General features: G+C 37.9%; 1 protein-coding gene across 1 annotated transcript in view; it reads right to left on the bottom strand.

The window, feature by feature from the left end:
• Positions 1-21,105, bottom strand: part of UCHL3 (ubiquitin C-terminal hydrolase L3) — a gene marked incomplete at its 5' end in the record, with an annotated part of 42,530 nt that overhangs the window by 8,602 nt on the left and 12,823 nt on the right. The window contains 4 exons of the mRNA XM_080916782.1: positions 18,113-18,160; positions 19,648-19,733; positions 20,083-20,239; positions 20,876-21,004. Of these exons, the coding sequence (XP_080772908.1) occupies positions 18,113-18,160; positions 19,648-19,733; positions 20,083-20,239; positions 20,876-21,004 (420 nt within the window). The remainder of the gene's footprint in view (positions 1-18,112; positions 18,161-19,647; positions 19,734-20,082; positions 20,240-20,875; positions 21,005-21,105) is intronic.

Genomic DNA, 21,105 nt, shown 5'->3' with positions numbered 1-21,105 from the left:
TAAATCCCCAATTTAGAAGGCTTCTTATTAGTCCCAAAGAACTAAAAGGTGATATAAATCAATTATCAATGCACTCATTAAATAAATTGTGAAATTTACACTTAGTATTTAATGAGTGCATTGATTTAAGGTTTAAGGTATAATTATAGGGCACTTAATCTATACTAGGCACTGACAGAATGCTATATTTGTACTGACTAATTAATCACACAGATCTAGTCAGGTAGTTATCTATGTATCTTACACTCAGGAACACAGAGGTAAAGGTCGTAAGTAACACGCTGAATGGCTACCACACGATGACCCCTGGACTCATGCAATACAGCCCCAGTCCATGTTCTTAAGCACTATGCTATGGAAATATTTGTAAAGCAATAAGGCAATGGAATTAATATGCAGCAATAAACAATAATACACAAACACATAAAACTAGAAATGGCAAAATTTATGACATTCTCATTTATGTTTAGAAGTTTTAAATACAGAAGAAATTTTTCATACTTAAAATTAAGTGAACTGTCCCCTGGTCAGAAGTACAAAATTAGATTGTACTTTATTCTTCCAATTGACCCTGTATCTTTCACTGGGCCAAACAGTACACAGCACAGCCGAGAAGCATAAATATCAAATGGATGAATGAATAAAATTGACAAACCAATGTGGTAATCTGGTGAGGAGAGAGGGGAGGGGTGGAGAGGGATAGAAGGAAGGGCAGGGAGGAAAGGGAGAAGACACAATAACAAGCCGTCTGCTGACAGTACAAATGGAGGTACATGTGGCGAAAGCAAATGCTTGAAGAAAATTATTGACACGATAGTTTGAAGGCAGCTTCAAAAGGTAAATGAGGTTTCACTGCATGTAAATGTTAAAATGTATGCATAATTAAACTTCCTCTTGCTTCAAATGCCATAATGATTTGCACTCAGATACTGCATGTTTACACGGGCACTATCAAAGCACAGTCATGCCTTCAGTAGCTTAAAACATCAGAAGGAGCTTCGTTGCTTAATTCTGCTGTTTATTTTAATGTGTGAGAAGTATTGGAATTCCATCAACTTGGACATTTATAGCAATAGATAAGCATATTATAGTAGTTGACTGATAATCTTAGCTTACAAGAGAAATAATAAAATTTGTAGGACACCTATATCAGCACACAAGGAACAAATTTCCACCTCCTAATTGGAAAAGATCTTTAGAAACTGAACTGGCAGGGAAGACTGCATCAAGATTAAGCCAAATACCTGAGCTACGTCAAGGAATAAAATAGCTTAGAAGCAACACACTACAGCATGAAGGGGTTAGATTGAGGACAGACCAAGTAAAGCAATCCAGAGCATGGCAAGAGACGAGCCATGCTCAGAAACATGAAAAATAAATAATAAAGAAATAGATGGCAGAGAACTCGGAGGGCACATAGCATTTGTTGACCTAAGTTATCTAAGTGAAATCAGAAAGTTGATGGGTAAAGAAACACACACTCACTTTATCAATTCACAGAAACTTAGTGTTATCACAAATGCCAATAGCCAATAATCAACAGTAGGCAGGTACCCTTATAGTCACAGAATATGGAATGGAAAGATGGAGATTCACCAAGGCGCAGGCAAAAATCAAGCCAGACTGCAGAGCATGGAGGTATGCTTGCCATTTTATTGGGGTAGAAAAAGCTAAATGGTTGAGTGAACCAAGAGAAAAAGCACTTTAAAGACTGAAGACGTTTAAGGAAAAACAAACACAAACAAAAAAGGCTGCCCTTGTCACTGGAGAAGAGATGGAAGATTGACTACACTTACAACAGAATGGAGACCCAAAGATGGCAGGCGTAAGAAGGGTCGCCAGCGACGAAGACGGAGAGATGGACTGGTAGCCTTTGCAGGGCCTACATGGTTACGTTTGACCCAGGGCAGGGATGCATGGTGACACAATGATGAGGGCTTCGTTCTGCAGTGGCTACAATGAGGCTGTGAGGATGGCGAGGACGACTACATAATTAAAAGAGAGAATATTTTACTTACACCACGTTACTGGGTGATCGCGTGTCTTTAAAAGCAACGTACAGTCATGCGTGTATTCATATGGTCGAGTACTTTCAATAATTGTATTCTAGTAAAAGATCACATATGAATATTGGCTAAAATGGGTAAAATGGGAATTTATAACCACGCACAAGGTTTTATTCCATAACTTTTCAAGTGCTCATCTGAAATTTTACATATCCTCATTTTCATTGCACAGACTCATGAAAGTAAAGATTTAAAAGCCACTAAAATAGTATTGCTATATATATCTGGTTTTAAAAATGTAACACACAAAAATTATGCAACAGACAAGACACATAGGAACAAAAGTGGAAAAAACCATATAATAGGCACTGATAAAAATAATTAGAGTATATACTCTAATGAGAGGAGTAAACCCTTGAAATTATAAACAAGAGTAAAGCTAATCCCTCTGGAGGTTATGACCCCAATCAACTGCCCTTGTTTTTAGCTGACAAGTTATAAGGAAAGCATCATAGCCTATTGTCCATCTTTTGATAAATATAACATTATATAAAATGTGTACCACTTATTTTACATCAGGTACTCCATGAAGTACTTTATATGTATCTGTTCATTTAATCTTCCAGAACCTAGGAGATCATTGCAATATGCACACAGTTTACAATCCGAGGAAGTAGAGCACAAATGGGTCAAGCAACAGAACCAAGGTCATGCTACCAGCATGTTGGTGGACTCGAGCTACACCCAAGGGGAGATTCTAGAGTTCAATGGTCTTATCACCGTCATGGAGCATATGTAGCCAAGAGAATGTTTCTGGTGCCAGTTTTTTAATGACACTAGGTTATAGTGAACCTGGGAATAATTCTCTTAATAGAGACTAGGGGACAGTTTTCCATATGCTGTTGTTCCAGGTCATCTTATAGTCATCATGTTCAACAGATAGCATCTGTATATGAGATTGATTTATATCTGGCCTGACAAAGCCACCATCTCTATAAGTACAGAAAACAAGAGTCGCCAGCTCTCTGGTGATAATACATTTCACCAGCCATGACACTGAGGAAGCCACTTTAGCTTGAAATATCTTCAAAGCTCTTTTAACTCTTGAAAGCCTTTGTTGGTACTTTGTTGGTACTCTTGATATATGTAAGTTATGCACTTGCAAAAAAGAAAATTGGCATTATTGCTATGAGAGTTTTAAAAAAGTTCAGCATGTCAGACTCACATTAATCATCCATCAGAACTACACAAAGGAATCCTAAGCTTGACTCATGTGGAAATAAAGGTGAATAGTGTTTGCTCTCACAGGCTGCTGCAATCCGTCTGAATTCACTCAAATGAGGGGCAAACGGAAGAGGAAAAGGGGCAAACAAGTGAAGGGGAAAAGCAATTGAATAAAGGGTGAAATGAAGTAGAGACTGAAGAGCTGTGGAGACAAACTACCTTCTCAGAACCTGGGAAGGACAGATTATCTGACAGTTACACACTGAGACGATGGCAGGTCAGATGAAATGCAAGGGGGTGTTCTGAACCAAGAATTCATGTAAGAAAACAAAACCCTACACAAATCAGAACAAGTAGAACATGGTCAAGACTAGGTCTGGATTTGATTTTCATCTTTCAATCTAGTAAGTTAACTGCTATCTTTCCGTGGGTGCTGGCAAAAGACAGGAGATTTCTATTAGATGTAATATTCACAGCACAAGGAAGACTGAAGTTACGTGAGGTCACACAAGGATACTGTAGAAGGTCCAGAAGGATGCTGCATAGGCACTAGCACTAGGCGGCACGGCTGGAGAGGAAACCATCTTACAGCAGGCAGTAGGCAAACCAGCACTGTCCTGGAGGCAGACACCCTCCCATCCCTTTAAGTTGTTTACTACAAGCACGCCTTTAGGTAATGGTGATCTCATTCTTTTGTTCTGTAAAACTTGTCATTTCAAAACTTCAAAGTTACAACAACACAGGGCAACATGCAGACATGTGATGCCCCATGTGCTTTGTCATTTGTACTCACTGTCTTCCCTCACTTCCTGAAGTTAACAGAACCCATCTACTGGTACAGTATCCAATATACTCGCACTTAAGAACAAATATCTCTTTATGTCCATAAAGGACTGGCTCCAGAAAATCTGGTATAGAAAAATCTGTGGATATTCATATTTCTTATATAAAATCTTATAATAGTATTTCTAGGTAACTTGCATGCATCTTACCATATAATCAAAGTCACCACAATTAATTCTTAAAACATGCAAATATAGTATCAACACATGGAAAGTTATCATACTGAATCATTTAGAGAATGACAACTATCTGCAGATGATGTTCAGCACGGGCACACACACATATATAATTTCCTCTTAATTGTGTGAGTGTGCATACATGAGAGTGCAGGTACCTGAGGGCATCAGATTCTCTGGAACTGGAGTCACCCTTGATTTCAAGTTGCCTGAAATAGGTTCTGGGAATGAAACTTGGGTACTCTGGAAGAGTAGTACAACTCTCTAAACCTCAATGATCCCTTCAGCCCCGAGACACATATTTCTAAAGAGAAGTTTTGACCCACGGTTGGTTGACTCTACAGATGCAGGTATGATGCGTATAGAAGGTCCACTAAGTAGAGAGTAAGGGCAAACCCTCGTAGTTACAGCAGTGCACTAACCGCCCAAGTGTCTAGAGCAGACTGCTTTCGTCTACCCTACATGCTCATTTTGCTGGTTCTTCCAAAGTCTACAGGAGGCTGGGCACAGTGGCACACACCTGTAGTGCCATAAAGAAAGTTGGCACAGGAGAATCACTTGAGTTCAGAAGTTCTGGGCCTTAACATGCTGTGCTGATAGGATATCCACATTAAGTTTGGCATCAAAATGATTACTTCCCTTGAGTGCAGCACCACCAGCTTCTCTAAGGAGGGTAAAAAATGGAGGTCAGGCACTGCTGTAGAATTCATAATTTATTATGGTTCCAGCAGATTTTGTCTTTTGATATGTAAATATTTTCTAAAATGTAATTTTTAATTGTGTTTGGATACGTATAAGCGCAGGTGCTTGAAGAGACTGGAGGTGTCAAGTCCTCTGCAAGAGCAGTAGGCACTCTTAACCACTGAGCCACCTTTCCAGACCCACCTATTAAGATCTGTGTGTGCACTTGTGTTACATGACACATACAGTTTCCCACTGACGCCAGAGGACAATTTTAATACCCTGGAGAAGGAGTTAGAGGTGGGATCTGAGTCTTGAATAAAACTTGAGTCTTAGCCACTAGGCTATCATCTCTCCAGCCTCCTTTTATATTTTTGTCATCTTCCTGTGTATTATATTTAAGATGACCCTCTTATAGACATCCTATAGTTGAGCCATGGTTTTCAACTAAGTTGATAATCTTTCTTCCAACTTACAATGTCTACATTTAAATGATTTACAGTTCATTAATTGCAAGCCATTTTTTCCTATGGTTAAATTTTAATTGATCTTGTTAATTTTGTTTTCTCCATTTATTCTGTTTCTTTATGTCTTTAAAAATGATTTTTGTGATTCTATTTATTTTTACTACAGGTATGTTTATACATGGTTTCTCTCTATAGCCCTGGTCATCCTGGAATTTCCTTTGTAGATCAGGCTGGCCTCCGTTCTCCTGGGATTAGAGGCCCACACCAACAGTGCCTGGCTGGAGTGTTCTTCAAATATAACATACAACTTGATACACTATATTAGAACCTCACAGCAGTATTACCAAAACATTTCCTCACATTCTTTTTATTCAAGTATTCTTACATCTGGCATAAACTCCCAATGCGTGTTAATGTCTATTCAGACAATTTAGGTTTCATTTTTTGGTTTAGGAGATAAGATCTCACTTTGAAGCCCAAGTTGGCCTCAAACTTGAGAGTCCCTGTCTGAGCCTCCTAAGTCCTGGGATACAGGTGAGTACTACTAAGCCCAACCACACAATTGCCTTTTATTGGCATTAAAAGCTAGAAAAAATAGAGCTGCAAAGATAGCTTGGGGGTTAAAGCACCTCCTTGTTTTTGTTTGATTCCCAGTACATCCTCACACAGGTCACAGCCACCTGAAATTCTAGTTCCAGCAGGACTTGATGCCTTGGCTTCTGTGGGCACTGCATTCCTGTGGATGCATGCATGCATATATACACTGAAGAATAAAAACCAATCTTAAAAAATATTTACCTTTACTTGCCCCATCTTCATACTTATCAATTTCTGCATAGGTCCAATTGTTTTCCTGTTATCACAATGTTTTTGAATTTAGAGAGATTCCTTTATATATCTTACAGTGAAAATAAGCTAAGTTCTCTTCATTTTTGTTCATTATAAAATTTTCATTTTTTCCATTTAAAATGCCCATTTTCCACTGAATTCATTATTTCAGAATATCTTATGTTCTAACTTGCATAGTTTGATGAAAATCTGCTACAGTTCTTTATCTGTATCTGATACACCTGTTTCTTCTGAATAGTCTGAACAGCTTTACACACAGCTTGTTTTCATCTGCACATTTAATATTTGAAAGGGTGTTTGATGACAGGAATATTTGTTCTGCCTTAGTGTCTGAGGTTCTTCAAGATGTGGTTTGATGTTTTCACTTCTTTTTAAAAGTAGTTAACCACCAAGTCTTCCAATGGTTTATATCCAAAGGCCTTGCTTGCCTACTCTTTCCCACTCCCTCTCTGCCTCCCTTCTTCCGAGATTCTGCTTCCATGGATTAGCCTTTTGAGACTGCTCACAGCTCCTAGATATTGTTTTTTCTCCTCTAGCACATCTTTATTTCTTTTGTAGGTGAAGTTACTTGAACTTTTACTGCCTTGTCATAAAGTTCACTGAGTCTTTTTAAAAACATGTTTGAGAGTTCAGGCACATTTGTGCCATGATGTTTATGTGAAAGACTAAGGATAACCTTGATCTTGGTCTACATGCTTCACCATTTTTCTGGCAGCCTCTCTTGTAGTTTTTCTTCTTGTCCATGTACCAGGTTAGCTGGCTCATGACTGTCTGGATTCTGTGTCTGCCTCCCGTCTCACCAAATGCATACTGGGATTAGACACACATGGCTGGCTTTTCTGTGGTGCTCACAAGTGGCCGTACAAGCCACTGAGCTATCTCCACACCTAAATGCAGTTTTGTTTCTTCTCTCTTTATTTCTAACTACTGAAGAGTTGTTCCAGGCATTCTTCACCCCTGGTCCTGACTCTCAACACTAGCAATTCCATTTAGTTTTTTCTTACAGTTTTCAACTAGACTAACAATTTCCATGTGTTATTTTTGTCCATCTTGTCTACTTGAACCTTTAATGACATTATTACACATTTTTTGATAGTTTGAACATCTGCATTGCACGTGGGCTTAATTCTGTTGATTGTCTCCTGATAGAATATTAATATATTCTCTTACTTTTTCTCTTTTTATATCTTCTTATATAATTTCTTACTGGTTTTGGTTAAAAGTCAGATACCTTGCATAGTATCAGAAACAAATAGTACTGAAATTTAGGCATGCCCCATCAAAACCTTAATATACAGCAATGAGTCTAATCCATCCAGAGGTTGAGCGGTCTGGTTTTGCTTTTGGTATAGTTACTTTCAGTGTAAGAGTAAGTTAAAATCCAGCATTCCCACTGTGCTAAGAGTGAGAAGTGGGTTAATAGAGTCCTTTTTCAGCTCTGTTGCATGAAAAGTTCTAAGCTTATAATGCCTGTGCCCAGAGGTCTTTCTTCATGCATTCATTCTTCTTCACACCTGTACTTACAGTGTGTCCTTAGCTAAAGGTGGTGACAAAAGACTTTCTTTGTTCTTATTCAACAAACCAGTACATTAATTCCTTAGTTCCTTTATATCACTCACGGGGGTTTCCAAGGATTCCACCTATTAGTAAAGAATCAGAAGCCGCAGAAGTTCGTTCAGGGTCTTTAAACTTTGTTCTCCGGAAGAGCAGGGCCCAGGTGCATGCCTTCCCACGGTGGTCTTTGTTCGCCTCCTCCATGCCTTCACCTGAAGATGCTTCCTGCCTTGTCTGCAGCCAAACTCCTGAGAACACAATGACATCTGTGGAGAGTGGGTGTCACTCTTCTCTTTGGAGAGCTCACCTAGACTTCAGTCACCTGGGAGACTCATAGCAGCTTGTCTTCCATGATCTGTAAACTTTTACAGTTCTTCTTTTCTTTCTTTCTTTCTTTTATTTTTATTTGTGTAAGATTTATTTGTATGAGTACACTGCTGTCTTCTGACACACCAGAAGAGGGCATCGGATCCCATTACAGATGGTTGTGAGCCACCATGTGGTTGCTGGGAATTGAACTCAGGACCTCTGGAAGAATAGTCAGTGCTCTTAACCACTGAGCCATCTGTCTAAGGACCTCTGGAAGAATAGTCAGTGCTCTTAACCACTGAGCCATCTGTCTAGCCCTCTTTCTTTCTTTTTCTTTTGTTTATTACAAGGTGTTTCCTTTCTCATCAGTCATATATTTGGGGTGATATATACCTCAATAATTGCATCCCCATTTCTCAGTGCAAACAGATAAAGAGATAATGCACCAGACACCACTACTTTTTAAGAGTGTTGTTATCTTTCTATAGCTGCAAGTGATATTCTGACAAATATTTACAGAAATATCTCTATATACTGGTCAGGCAACAATAACCACAGCTAGCAGTCAACACTGCATATTAGACATTTAAAGATACTAAGACTATAGATTCCCATAACAATCCTATAAGATGGAGATGTTGGTTACTTCTAAACATGAAGATAAATTTTTTGCTCAAATATTGTCGTATTATTTGTGATTCTAGCTCTCTTTCTGTACATATATATATTTTTTTTTTTAGTGTAAGTATAGTAACAGAGGAAAGAATGGGGAAAACAAAGTCATAATCCTGACTAAGTATATTTCAAACATCAAGAATTCTATCTTTGGGGCTGGAGAGATGGCTCAGTGGTTAAGAACATTTACTACTCTTCCAGAGGTCCTGAGTTCAATTCCCAGCAACCACGTGGTGGCTCACAACCATCTGTAATGGTGTGTCTGAAGACAGTACAGTGTACTCATATAAATAAAATAAGTATTAAAAAAATAAAGTCACATTTGCTTTAAAAAAAGACAAAATCAAATGCTTGGTAAGTGAATTCTAAATTATCATAAAATGCTACAATAAAATAAGTATAATTTGTCTCATAGCCAAAGCATTTTTTCATTGAATCCTGTCATTGTTGATAATTACATCACAATATGTAATTTCCTGAACATGAAAGATACTTAACTGGGTTACATCCCCCAATACTGACTGGTTTCTTGTTTTTAAATTTTTATTGATTTATTTATAGAAAAGTCTTAGAAAGACTAATTGGATCTTCAAAAGGGGTCGTTATGGAAATAAATACCATAAATCAAACAGCATACTGAACACCTTTAAAAAAAAAAAAAACAACTTTCTTATATTATGATTATGACTCATCAATAAAATATGCACTGGCTCATAACTGACTATAAAGAATTTCCTTTTGGTATTTTTATTTGCAAGTGTGTGGGTCTGCCTGTGTGAATGTATGTCACACTAGTGCAGTGCCCACAGGTCAGACAGAGGCATGTGGTTCTGAGACTGTAGTTATAGGCTGTGAGGTGTGCAGCATGGCTGCTGGAAGCTGCCCATGCTATGGAAGAGTAGCAAGCACTCTTAACTCTGACCCACCCTCCGTCTGCCTCACAGGGCACTCTTTTAACACTAGAAACATCACCGAGTCTTAAAAATAGAACACAGAAAGGAAAACAAAAACCTCTTTAGGGATGTTGAATACAGTAAAAAAAGATTATAAATATATATATTCCTTTAATGATATGTATGAAGATACATGTATTCATATAAGGCTTCCAAACCTTAGAATCAGTATTATACTTTAATTTTAAACAAATTTCTGCAAATTTTAAGTTTGACTTCAGCACTGGATAAGAAATTTTAAGAAAAAAGAAGAAATTTAAAGTTGAAATTTAAAATAAAAAAATAAAGTCAGATCCATGCAAAAGAGTGTCCCTGGCATCTACTGGCAAATTTGACAAAATCAAGCACAAGCCAGAAACCATAAAGTAACACCATTGACTGTACATAGGCAGCGTCTCTTCACCAAATGAGGCAGGTGCCCAAAGCCACAGACACTCTTGACTCCAGTCTCCCATACAGGGACAACAACTGTGGTCTCGCTTCAGTTTCTAATTTCTAATGTCACATAAAATGGGAACATACTGTTGTCAAGTCTAGAAATTCTTTTTATATAAGAGTAGCCCCAAGTAAGTTTTTTATTAAGTATAAAATTCTTTTATCCTAAAGTGCCTCCTGATCTGTAAAGTTAGACCACCATGAGCAGTAAGCCTTACCATCTCCACATGTCAATTCTGTTCCTATAAGTTAGGCAGCTTCAGATGGGAGAATGGCAGCCTCTTAGATCTGAAAGGTGGATTTGCTGAGGTCAGCACGACTGTTTCCCTTCAAGGAGTAGCTTACCACTCCCAGTTCTAAAACTTGGAAACTGGAAAAGGACAGGTCAGAGAAAGGCAAGGCCGCCTCCATTCAGGGAATACGGTGAAGAAGCAACAGTGGAGAGAGCCCACACACAGAGCATGAAGAGTTGGCCAGTCCCAGTGTTTCTTATTTTGAAAACAAAATTACATGAAATTGCTCCAAAACTTTCAGATATGTGCTCCTTTGTGTGGGTGTGCACTCTGAGTGCAGGTACTCAAGGAGGCCAGAGAGGGTTTCAGTAAGCTGGAGCTGCCAGGCTAGGTCAGGAGCCGCCTGACATGGGTGCTGGAAACCAAACCCAGTTCACTGCTGAGCCATCTCTCCAGCCTCTATAATTTTAAACTTCTTGATGAAATTCGACTTACATGCCTTAATCATAATTAAGTTCTACATAGGAACTGAGTTCTTCCTAACAGCCTTTTGCTTCACAGCAAAGGGAAGAAGACAGAAAAGCCCTTAAGGAAGGATTATAAATTCGAGTAAGCCTTCCCCTCAGGTATGCAGGAGCTGCTCTGTGCTGAATGGGATGATTTCTGCTACACCTTGGGGCTGGCAAGTTCGCTCAAGGGGCATAGGCTCTTCTCACCAAACCTAATGACCTACACATGTAGGGTCCTGGGACCAACAGGGTGGAAGAAAAGAATCGTCTTCAAAACACTGTCTTCTGACCTCCAAGCACATGCACTGGTATTCACTCACATGCACGCAGATGCACACAAAATAAAGGTAACAAAATAAAGGTTTACAAATTTAAACATTTCACTTCAGTTTGCAATGAAGGCATAAACTGTATCTATACAATAACTAGATTCTAACAGGGTCTCGGTCTCTCTCTCTCTCTCTCTCTCTCTCTCTCTCTCTCTCTCTCACACACACACACACACACACACACACACACACACAAAGAGACAGACACACTCTCCATATGTTGATTTGATTAATCAAAGGTTGAAAATACTATTATATTCTATGTATGTGTGCTGGCAAAATAGTTTTTCTTATTATTCCCTAACATCTAATATCTCCCAATAAGAAATCTACAGATGATTTTAAGAACACAAGAGGATATACATACATACATACATATATATATATAATATGCAAATTCTAAACTAATCTACTCAAAGGATACATAAAATGAACAATGAATTAAAGTTAAATAAATGTTTTACACAAGGAATATTTTTTCTATGAGTATTCCTGGAACAACCTATCAAACAGAAATACTGAGACACAACTGTGTGTAATATGTCCTTAACTATATATGCCTATCTGTGACTATATACTTGAAACCAGAGCCTTACCCAGCAATTACATAAACTTGCATGTAAAAGTCAACACTAGCCAGAAAAAAATTACATATTTCATTATACATTTAATTTAATTTTATCTTTTGACTTAATTTCATTTTACAAACTTACTAAAGAACTTTGAATAATCATTAGCAAGGAAACATTCTCTTCTGTCAAGCAATGAAAAATTTAAAAACAGAATTTAACACTGGTATCAAAACACACTATTTATACATATAAAACTGTCAAAAAAATCAATTAAAAATTTAAGAATTGAATACTGGCATTGGCAATGCTCAAAGCCAATAACTGAAATAAAAGACCTTTGAAGGAAAAAAAATCCTTTCTTACTCACATTTACAAAACACAGGCTCTAGAACAGAACATGTTCAATTCACTTGTTTAACTGACCAAGTAAAGGAAAGACAATTACCCTGTGGACTGAAAACCTTATGCATGTCTATCCCTTTAGCCCAGTAATCACACCCATGAGGAACCTCTTTGGAAGAACCTGCAATGAACATTTGGGTAAAAAATAATATTTAATAAAGTCTATGTTTAAGTTGAAAAACTAAAAATCTAATCATCAAAATGAAGGAACTGGAAAGTAAATTATGATTCACTCATCTGAAACTTAGGCAAAGATTTATTTCTAATAAACTTTTGAATAAGAACTATTTAGCTTATTTTAAAAGACTGGAATTAAATATATAACAAATGCTAAGTGTATTTTTTGACAGACTTTTAATTTTGGCATGTTTATTTAAAAGAATAAAAGTGTGTGCTTTTTGTAAGCTAAATACAGTCATAATCATTATAATTTACATGGTTCGTTTTGACAAATGATCTGAAAGTAGAGTTTGAAGGCGAAGTACACTTGGATTTTCTTTCTCCCCTTCATGTGTGCCTGGCAGATTTCTGTCCACTGTTGCACTATGGACTATTCATTAATAATTAAAAATGCTCATACTATTAGTCATTGGTCTCAAAAGAATCTTCTGTTCTGCCAGGTAATCTGGTAGATGCCTAGACATCACCTCTGCACCACCTGCCAGCATTCTGCCAGGACTGGACACTTACAGTCCTCGTTAAATTAAGTAAATATGCTTATATCTCATTATAGTCATTTCAGAGCACTAACTAGTCAAATGTTTCGCCACACATTTAGCAGTGAGCCACATACTACTGTAGCATATATGTAAAACAGCACTTCTGTTGATCAAAAGTTTGCTTAATATAATCTCAGTAAATTTTCTAACATGGTACTTTAAAGACAAAAATCACAAATCACTACAGAGATGAAATTCAAGTGCAACTAAAGGGTATCATTTACTTTCTCCATCAGTCCATTTCCCACCCAAGGTAGGATGATTATCACTTTAGTGCAAAGCATAAAGTGGCTACACAATCAGCCTATCAGCTTTCTATTGTGTTGTGTGGCCTGGCATGGGGGCACACACCTGTGATCCCAGCACTTGGCTGGCAGGACTAGAGGTGGACCACGCAGCGAGACTGCCCGAGTTCAAGTTCTGGCTAAGCCTTGGGGACAGAGGCTGAACCTCACCTTGCGGCAGCTGCTTCATCTGTAAAGGGAGATAATACCTGTAATTCCTAAAGTTCCTACAGATGCAAACAGCACATACTCTGAGTCACTTCTGTACCATTGTTAGAGGGACATCAATCTAAAACACTTATTCTGGCTATGTAGAAGAGAATACACAGCTCAAAGACCAAAGGGCAGGGATGCTCTACACTGAAGATTTAATGGCTAGGGTTCCACTAGCCCAGGCTTTCTTTGTTTTGCTTTGTTCTTTGTTTGTTTTGTGGTTGTTGTTTTAAGTTTAGTTTTAAAACAAAAGCTTTATCTCTCAGCGAGTAAACAAAGCTAAGTGAAGTGGGCCTACTGTCCAGATTTCAGAATCAGCCAGTGTCTGACAGACAATAATGGTGAGACAGTGAAAAACATCTATGGAACAGTTCCAACTATGGCAGCCACAGCCAACCTTCTGGAAAACAAAGCAAAATAGAACAAACAAGCAAACAAAACCCCCAAAACCAAAACATGAAACAGTAGTGGCTCAGGGGAATGAATTTCTCCTTCAGTTCACAAATCTCAGCAAACAATACCACCTTCCCCCGCCCTCCATTCTCATCAACTTCAGTATACACTAACTACTGGCTCCTCTTCCCCATCCATCCCTTTTAACACCTAAGTGACCCCAAGTTCATGTTTGCCTCATCATTATTCTCTTGTGAGAGTTCACAAGCTCATACCCAAACACAAAATACTAAAAATATCTGCCATGACCTTAAGACTTACACATAAGCTCAAAAACACTGTATTCTGTTACAAAGTAAATACAATTTCATGATCTAAACTTAATCCATAAACTCAATTTGATAAACACCAGACATAGCATCTCTGGTCCCTCTGCCTATAAAGCCAAAGATTCCTTTGATTTGGCTTCATTCACATTGCTATTCAGATTAATTTTTCTCAGTGCCTAGTAAAATAGTATCACCATCAATATTCACTGCCTGTTAAATGCCAGGCACCATTCTTAAGCAACTTCTGAGATTAACTCACTAGTCATCATAGTAATCTCATAAGGTAGGCAGTACTAGCTTTAGTTTACACAAGAAAAATATCTTGCCCACATTAATAAGCAGAGGAGTCAGTATGAAAACCTACATCCTATGTTCTAAACTTTATACTGTTAGTTTTTACTAAAGCCTGTTTCAGCCAGCCTTACACTGAAAGTGCTAATAAGCATGTATGACAACCAAGGTCCATGTTCTCAAGAAACCCATATCTTAATAAGTGTGCAAGAAGAAGAAATAAATAAAACGGAGAACAAACTTGCCATAGACTTGTAAAAGACCGGGAAGTAAATGGCTTTTGATGATAAACAATAATGCATGTAGACGAAGAAGGCCTCCCTGGAAAAGGATGGAAGGCAAGATCAGAGAGGCAAGGAAGGGGCCACACCATCTCTGTAATGAGAAGATGTATACCAGAAGGCACCTGTGTTTACTATGTAACGAGAAGTCCAAATATGGCACTAGGATGAATATCATACTAAAACTAAAGTGTCCTGGTTAGTTTTGGTGTGTATGTGTGTGTGTGTTTTTTTGTTTGGTTGGTTTTTGTTTTTGTTGTTGTTGTTGTTTGTCAACTTGCCACAAGCTAGAATGATCTGGGAAGAGAAACTTCAACTGAGAAAATGCCTTGCTCTGCTGGGCTTATAGTCAACCACCTTGTATAGCATGTTCTTGATTAATGAAACAAGATGAAGAGGAAAAAAGTATCCCTGGTAGAGGTTTAAACTGGTTGTAATGTGGATTTGAAAATATGGAGTGTAGGCCTTTTTCTTCAGTGACAAGAGGACATTAATACATAATTACTAGGGGACAGCAGTAAGATCATCTTGGAATCTATTAACTACCAACCCAACAAGAGACTGACCTCATATAAAAATGCTTTAATTAAAATACTTACTGTAGAACTCTGAAAGAATCTAAGATTTGTCTTTTTAACAGTGTTTCACAGGGTGCTGGTAGCTAGTCTGGAGTTTACTATATAGATGCGGTTAGACTCCCAGAGATCCTCCTGCTTCTGCCTCCCCTAAGTGCTGAGATTAGAAGCTATGTCTGAGTATTTTTATCATATGCACATAGGCACCCAGAGAGGCCAGATGAGGGCCTCGACAACCCAAAACTGTAGTAACAAGAAGCCATAAGCCAGCCCATGTCAGTGCTTGGTACTGAGCCCAGGTTCAGTTCTGGGAGACTTACTCTAGAACACTGAGTGCTCTTACTGTTGAACCATATCCCTAGCCAATGAGACTGTTCTTAAGTTTTCATACCACAGAAAGACATTTTTAACCCAATACTGGAAACAGTAAATATGAGCCTTATGTGTAAAAACAATTTTGAATAATTTCAAATGTACAAATAAACAGATACTGACCCTAGGCCTAAAAACCACAAGAAGAGTTAAAATTCCCTACCTCATAAGCTAAGGTGCTATTATTTACTTATAGGAGGGATTTTATATACCAAGGTGGAAACAGTAGCAAGTAAATTATGACAAGTTTAAAAAGATCCTAATTCTAGAAGTGTTAAAATGTAGGAAAATGTGCATTACTGTTTGTTTGTTTACACAGGGTCTCACTATGCAGCCTAGGCAAGCCTGGAACTCATCATGTAGACTAGGTTACCTCAAACTGCTAATCCTTATGCCTCAACCTTCGAAGTAGTAAAATTTTAAGCTTATACTATCACAGAAGGCTTAAAAATATATATTTAAGTGGCCAAAAAAAATGAAAATTAAATAAATGCAAAACATTGAAAGTGCATAGCGTAGATAAAACATATCCAGGTTATAGAGGGTCAGAGCTCTATGAGAGGGTCACATTGAAGCTAATTCTGAAGGCTGAGGAGAAATCAGAAATGCAGCTGCTTGTGAGCAAGGTTAGGAGAGGCTTGAAGACAGACAGGCTAAAAAGAGGACCACATTGAAGACAGGAAGGCTAAAAAGAGGACCACATCGATGGCAGGCAGGCCAAAGAGGACCACACTGACATGGAAATCTCCGAGCTATAATGCACATGACTATATAGCTCTAACAGTGATTCTCAACTGTGAGACACGATAGAGCAGTAGAAGAAATGAATTCTTGTGGTAGTAAAGCTTGGGAAAAGTCCTCTAAAAATACGGTCTTCCTTCCAGTCCACTTTGAGAATCACTGTACTAGAAAAACAAAAGTTTGAGTCACAGTTGAATTAGATTCTGGAAATGTAATGGAGTTAAAACTGTAGAAACATGAAGGGACAGAAAAGAAGGCCCAGATAATAAACCTCAAACAAGGACAAGCGCATTCTAAAGTGTGAGTGAGTCATTCCTGGATCACAAAGTCTGATGAAGGTCCAGTCTAGACAAAAAGAGATGTGTCTGTCATTTACATGGTAAACCAATAAACTGGAGGAAGCTCCAGAAGGAACACAGAAGGGACCACAGAGACAAATATCCTTAGAAGTGATCATGTACGAATTGCTTTATTATAAACAACTGCATCTTATAATAATCTTCTACTGGTCCTCAGCACTCGTTCTAACTAATCCCAACAACACTGCAAGTCAAACTTCCTAGGGCTCACAACAAGCAATGCAAACAACGGGAGCCCTGAGCTAGTTCAAAGCTGCCCACTACACTAGTCTACTGTAAACCAACAGTTTACAACGGTAAAGACAAACCCGAGAGCAGCTTAGAAGGAACAGTTACAAGGCACTCAGTGTTTCTTTCAATTAGTCAAACACCCGCAGTCAGATAGTCTGAAAGAAGAATAATTACAGCTATGTCATAGCATCAAAGTATTTCAGCCTAAAATTAGGTTTCAGACTAATATACAATCAGTTTCTTAATTACAAAAAAGTCCATGTGTTTTAAAGCCAAGAGGAAATATCTTGTGTGTGAAATGTGACTTTTTCCTCCTGTTTATTAATATACATTAAGTGTATAAAATAATGAGTTTCATCATGACATTTTCATAATAGCACTTCATATGATGTGCTGGATCATGTTTTCCCTCACTGTCCGCTTTTGCCCCTATGCCTTCTCCCTTTCACTGGCTCCTTTCTTCTTCCAAAATAATCTTCACCCTGGAAAGTGTGATTTCAAGTCACATAAGAAGAAAATGTATGATTCCCTGTTGCTCTAAATATACCATTGGCTCTAATTAAATTCTAGTCATTCTAACTGAATGTTTTCTGACAGAGCTCCCACAAGAGTAAGTGCTTTAGAAAGGCAGAAGGAATGGATGAGACAGATCAATAGAGAAAGAGCAACAACTGAAGGGCAGAGATGTGGCCCAGCAGAGCCCCTGCCAGCATGAAGCTGGTGAAGAGCATGGTGGCCCAGGACAGATTCACAGAGCAACACTTTGTTTCTCTCGAAGCTAGGCACAGCCACAAAGACCATATAGGCTAAATGGACACGCAGAAGTCACAGGAATCTGACAAGGGCGCAGCAGGCCACCTGTTAAGTAAGGCAAGGAGCAAACCACCTAAAACCTGTAAACAGATCAGGCAAAGTGGACCAGACATTAATGTAGCATGTCAGCAGCCTGGGCCAAAGTTCTCATTTGCTATCACTCTATAGCTGCTGCTGCTACTGCTGCAAAACCAAATGCTAAGAAAAAAAAATAGGGAAACACTTATCCACAATTCCTACAATAGAAGGTCAAATTTACACACAGCAACATGTTTGAAAAGAAATGTGAAATACCTCAGTCTGACCTTCATGTGCACTGGTTTCATGAGTAACTCGAATAGCCTGTAATAAGAATATAAACTATTTACAAAAACATAAAACAACTATATCTTTTAAATGAAAAAAGCAACAAAGCTCAGTTTTTTACCATCTAGAATCCTGTAACAAGGCGGGAAATTGGAAGAACTTTAGGAGCAGTTTAGCACAAAACCTTCCCGAATTGTATCTCAGTGAGCAAATGAACTGCTATCCTTTCTACCCACAAATCCCGCAGGCATTAGGAAACTGACTAGCTCATCATTCCTAATTTGCACAGTGCAAGGAGAGGGTCATTTAATTCCTTAATTGTTAGAGCAACACTTAATACTTTATTCGCTTGAGAATGGAATAAAGTGAGCATCTCAGAGACTGGAGGCGCTTAACCATCTGTCTCTCCAAGGTGCATGCTCCTGCAGCTCTGCTGGTATTTATGCTTAATCATGCATTTCAGTCAGCAATTTAAAAACATGGTGCACAAGGCATGCATGTATGAGAAGCTAGGGAATTCAGTTAGCTAGACTTAAGAATGCTCCAGTCATACCCACTACTATCAAAGATGCAGAGAAATGGACGGACTAGAAAGTCAGGGGCAAAAGTATAATTGTTATGTATAGCAATTTGGTGATAAGTATTAAAGCCTCAAGACATGCAAACTGATCAGCAATTTCTCTTCTAGGCATTAATATGTTGATGTATTTAATGTATGTGATTATATGAAATTAAGAATGGTTCTAAAACCTCAGACAGGAATATACACTTGTAATAATTTTAAGTAGTAAAAAAGAGAGAAAACTCTTAGACTTCAAATAGCATCTTACGAGTTAAATATACAAGAAAAGCTACTCAGCCATTAAAATAATAATGTTAAATATATACTTACTGGTGTTAATACGTTTGTGATAAGTAAAAAAAGCAAGTTATAAAACAGTATTACAGTGTGATCAAATTTTTAAAAAACCTACTGTGTGTGTATATATATATATGTTTCCTATAAAAATATCAGTGATAGCTACCTTTCACTGGTGGAATTACTAGCAACTACCATGTTGTTTACTTTACTTTTATGTAAATAAGGATATTCTATAAATTTCCAGATATTTTTAAACTTAAAGTAACCAAAATATTTTGGAACACTAAACGAACAGTATAAGAATGTACACCATATTTCTTCTAAGTTCAAAGAACTTATCATCAATTGATGTTATTAAAAAGCAAAAGGCCTTTAAAAAATAATTTTCAAAACCAATAAAAACTTAATCACTTCAAGCTGGATTAGAGGATCTAGGATTTATTTTGTAAACTAAATTTGTTTATCCTCTCTGGAGACAGAACTGTCAACTGAGCAACATTACAGATATTCCAGGTACTGCTACCTCAGTAAAACCAAAGTCCTTTCTTATGGACATGACATGGTGCTTCCCCAAACTATGGCTTCACGACAAACTGCTAAACAGAGCCTACAATCCTGTAAACTGCCCATGGATGAGGTGGGATAGAAAAAAGGTACTGACGTCATAGTTCTCCAGGTATTTGGCTCTTTCTTCAGGGCTCATTGATACAGACTCCTCCAGGAACTTTTTCAATGTTGACCCTGATTCTGAGAATTTCAAAAACGATTAAAAAATTAATTTTAATTACAAAAAAAAAAAAAGAACAGTAAACAGTATAGTATATTTTAGATAAAAATTCTTTAACTGGTAAGAATCTAAGAGTCTTGGGATAATTAAGTCAAATATTCTTTTGCTGAACCTCTTCATCAACAATATGAAAAATGGAAAGGATTTCTTTCTCAGCAGCATGCATGCGCGCATGCGCGCGCACACACACACTCACTCACAGTCAGTCCCCCCCCCCATTACTTTATAGTTGGAGAGTTAGAGCACCCCCTACTGTTTAATGACGTTAACACATCTGAAGGGGAGAAACTGGAAAAGAAAGTGATTTACCGAAGTGCATCTTGTCTTTGTTGTTCGCAATAGCATGAATCAGCCCAATAGTTCCACAGGCATTGCTTATGGTTTGTTTCATAAAATATACTGATGATGTAACATCTTGTCCTTGAGATTTTATTCTTTCTTCCTCTTCTGTTCTGAAGACTTCATACTATTGGGGGGAAAAGTCAATAGGACACATGCAAAAACCACATTCTAAACAAGACAAGCTTGTGAAGGAACGGTATGAAATGAAGAGGTTTAGTCTAACATCAGAAAGAACTTAAAGACCATAACATTACTGCATACCAGACTGACAAAGGACTGGGAAAGAGCAGTAACTGTCTCACGGTAAGGGTCGGAGAAAGAAAAGGCATTCTTACATCCCATGTTTTACTCACTGCCTGTGACATACAAGGGTCTCACTGGATTGCTCAATCCAGGCTACAATTTCTGAGCTCAAATGATTCTCCTGCCTCAAACCTCTCAGGGAGCAGAGATTGCAGGCATACTCCATGACACTCAGCTTTGTTCACCAGTGTTAAAGGCAGTCGCTGCCACAAAGCTGAGGCAGGCTAACCATAGTTTTTAAGAGAAGAAAGCTGAAGGTAAAAGACTAACAGAAAGCTTTACTGTCAATCTATAATTATGTGTCTTTTATTTTAATAAGACATTAAGATTTTCATACTTTTTAATTTGCTGATTATATGTGACAAAGGCATCACTTGCTTTTAAAGACTATTTTTTTTTTTATTAAACATCAAAAATGTGCATTTATCAGACACTGCATATGTTGCTTTATGGTCACCTTTTCTGTAATGGGGAAGAGGAGTAACACTGCGCACACTGGTCTTGGCACCATGCTGAGAAGTTCAGGCTCCATCCCGTACACATCAACAAACTGCCAGTTAGGATGCAGGCCTAACTGCTTGAGAAACTAGTAAAAAAAAAAAAAAAAAAAAAATGTTAACTGGTAAGAGAAAACCTGCAGTGTTAACAAGGAAATGATCAGCAAGTGTATATGTATCTAATATAGAA

This window comes from Micromys minutus, assembly GCF_963924665.1.
Source record: "Micromys minutus genome assembly, chromosome: 5".
In the NCBI taxonomy this organism is placed as follows: domain Eukaryota; kingdom Metazoa; phylum Chordata; class Mammalia; order Rodentia; family Muridae; genus Micromys; species Micromys minutus.
Note: the sequence above shows the minus strand (reverse complement) of the source record. Positions and strands in the feature narration are given on the sequence as shown.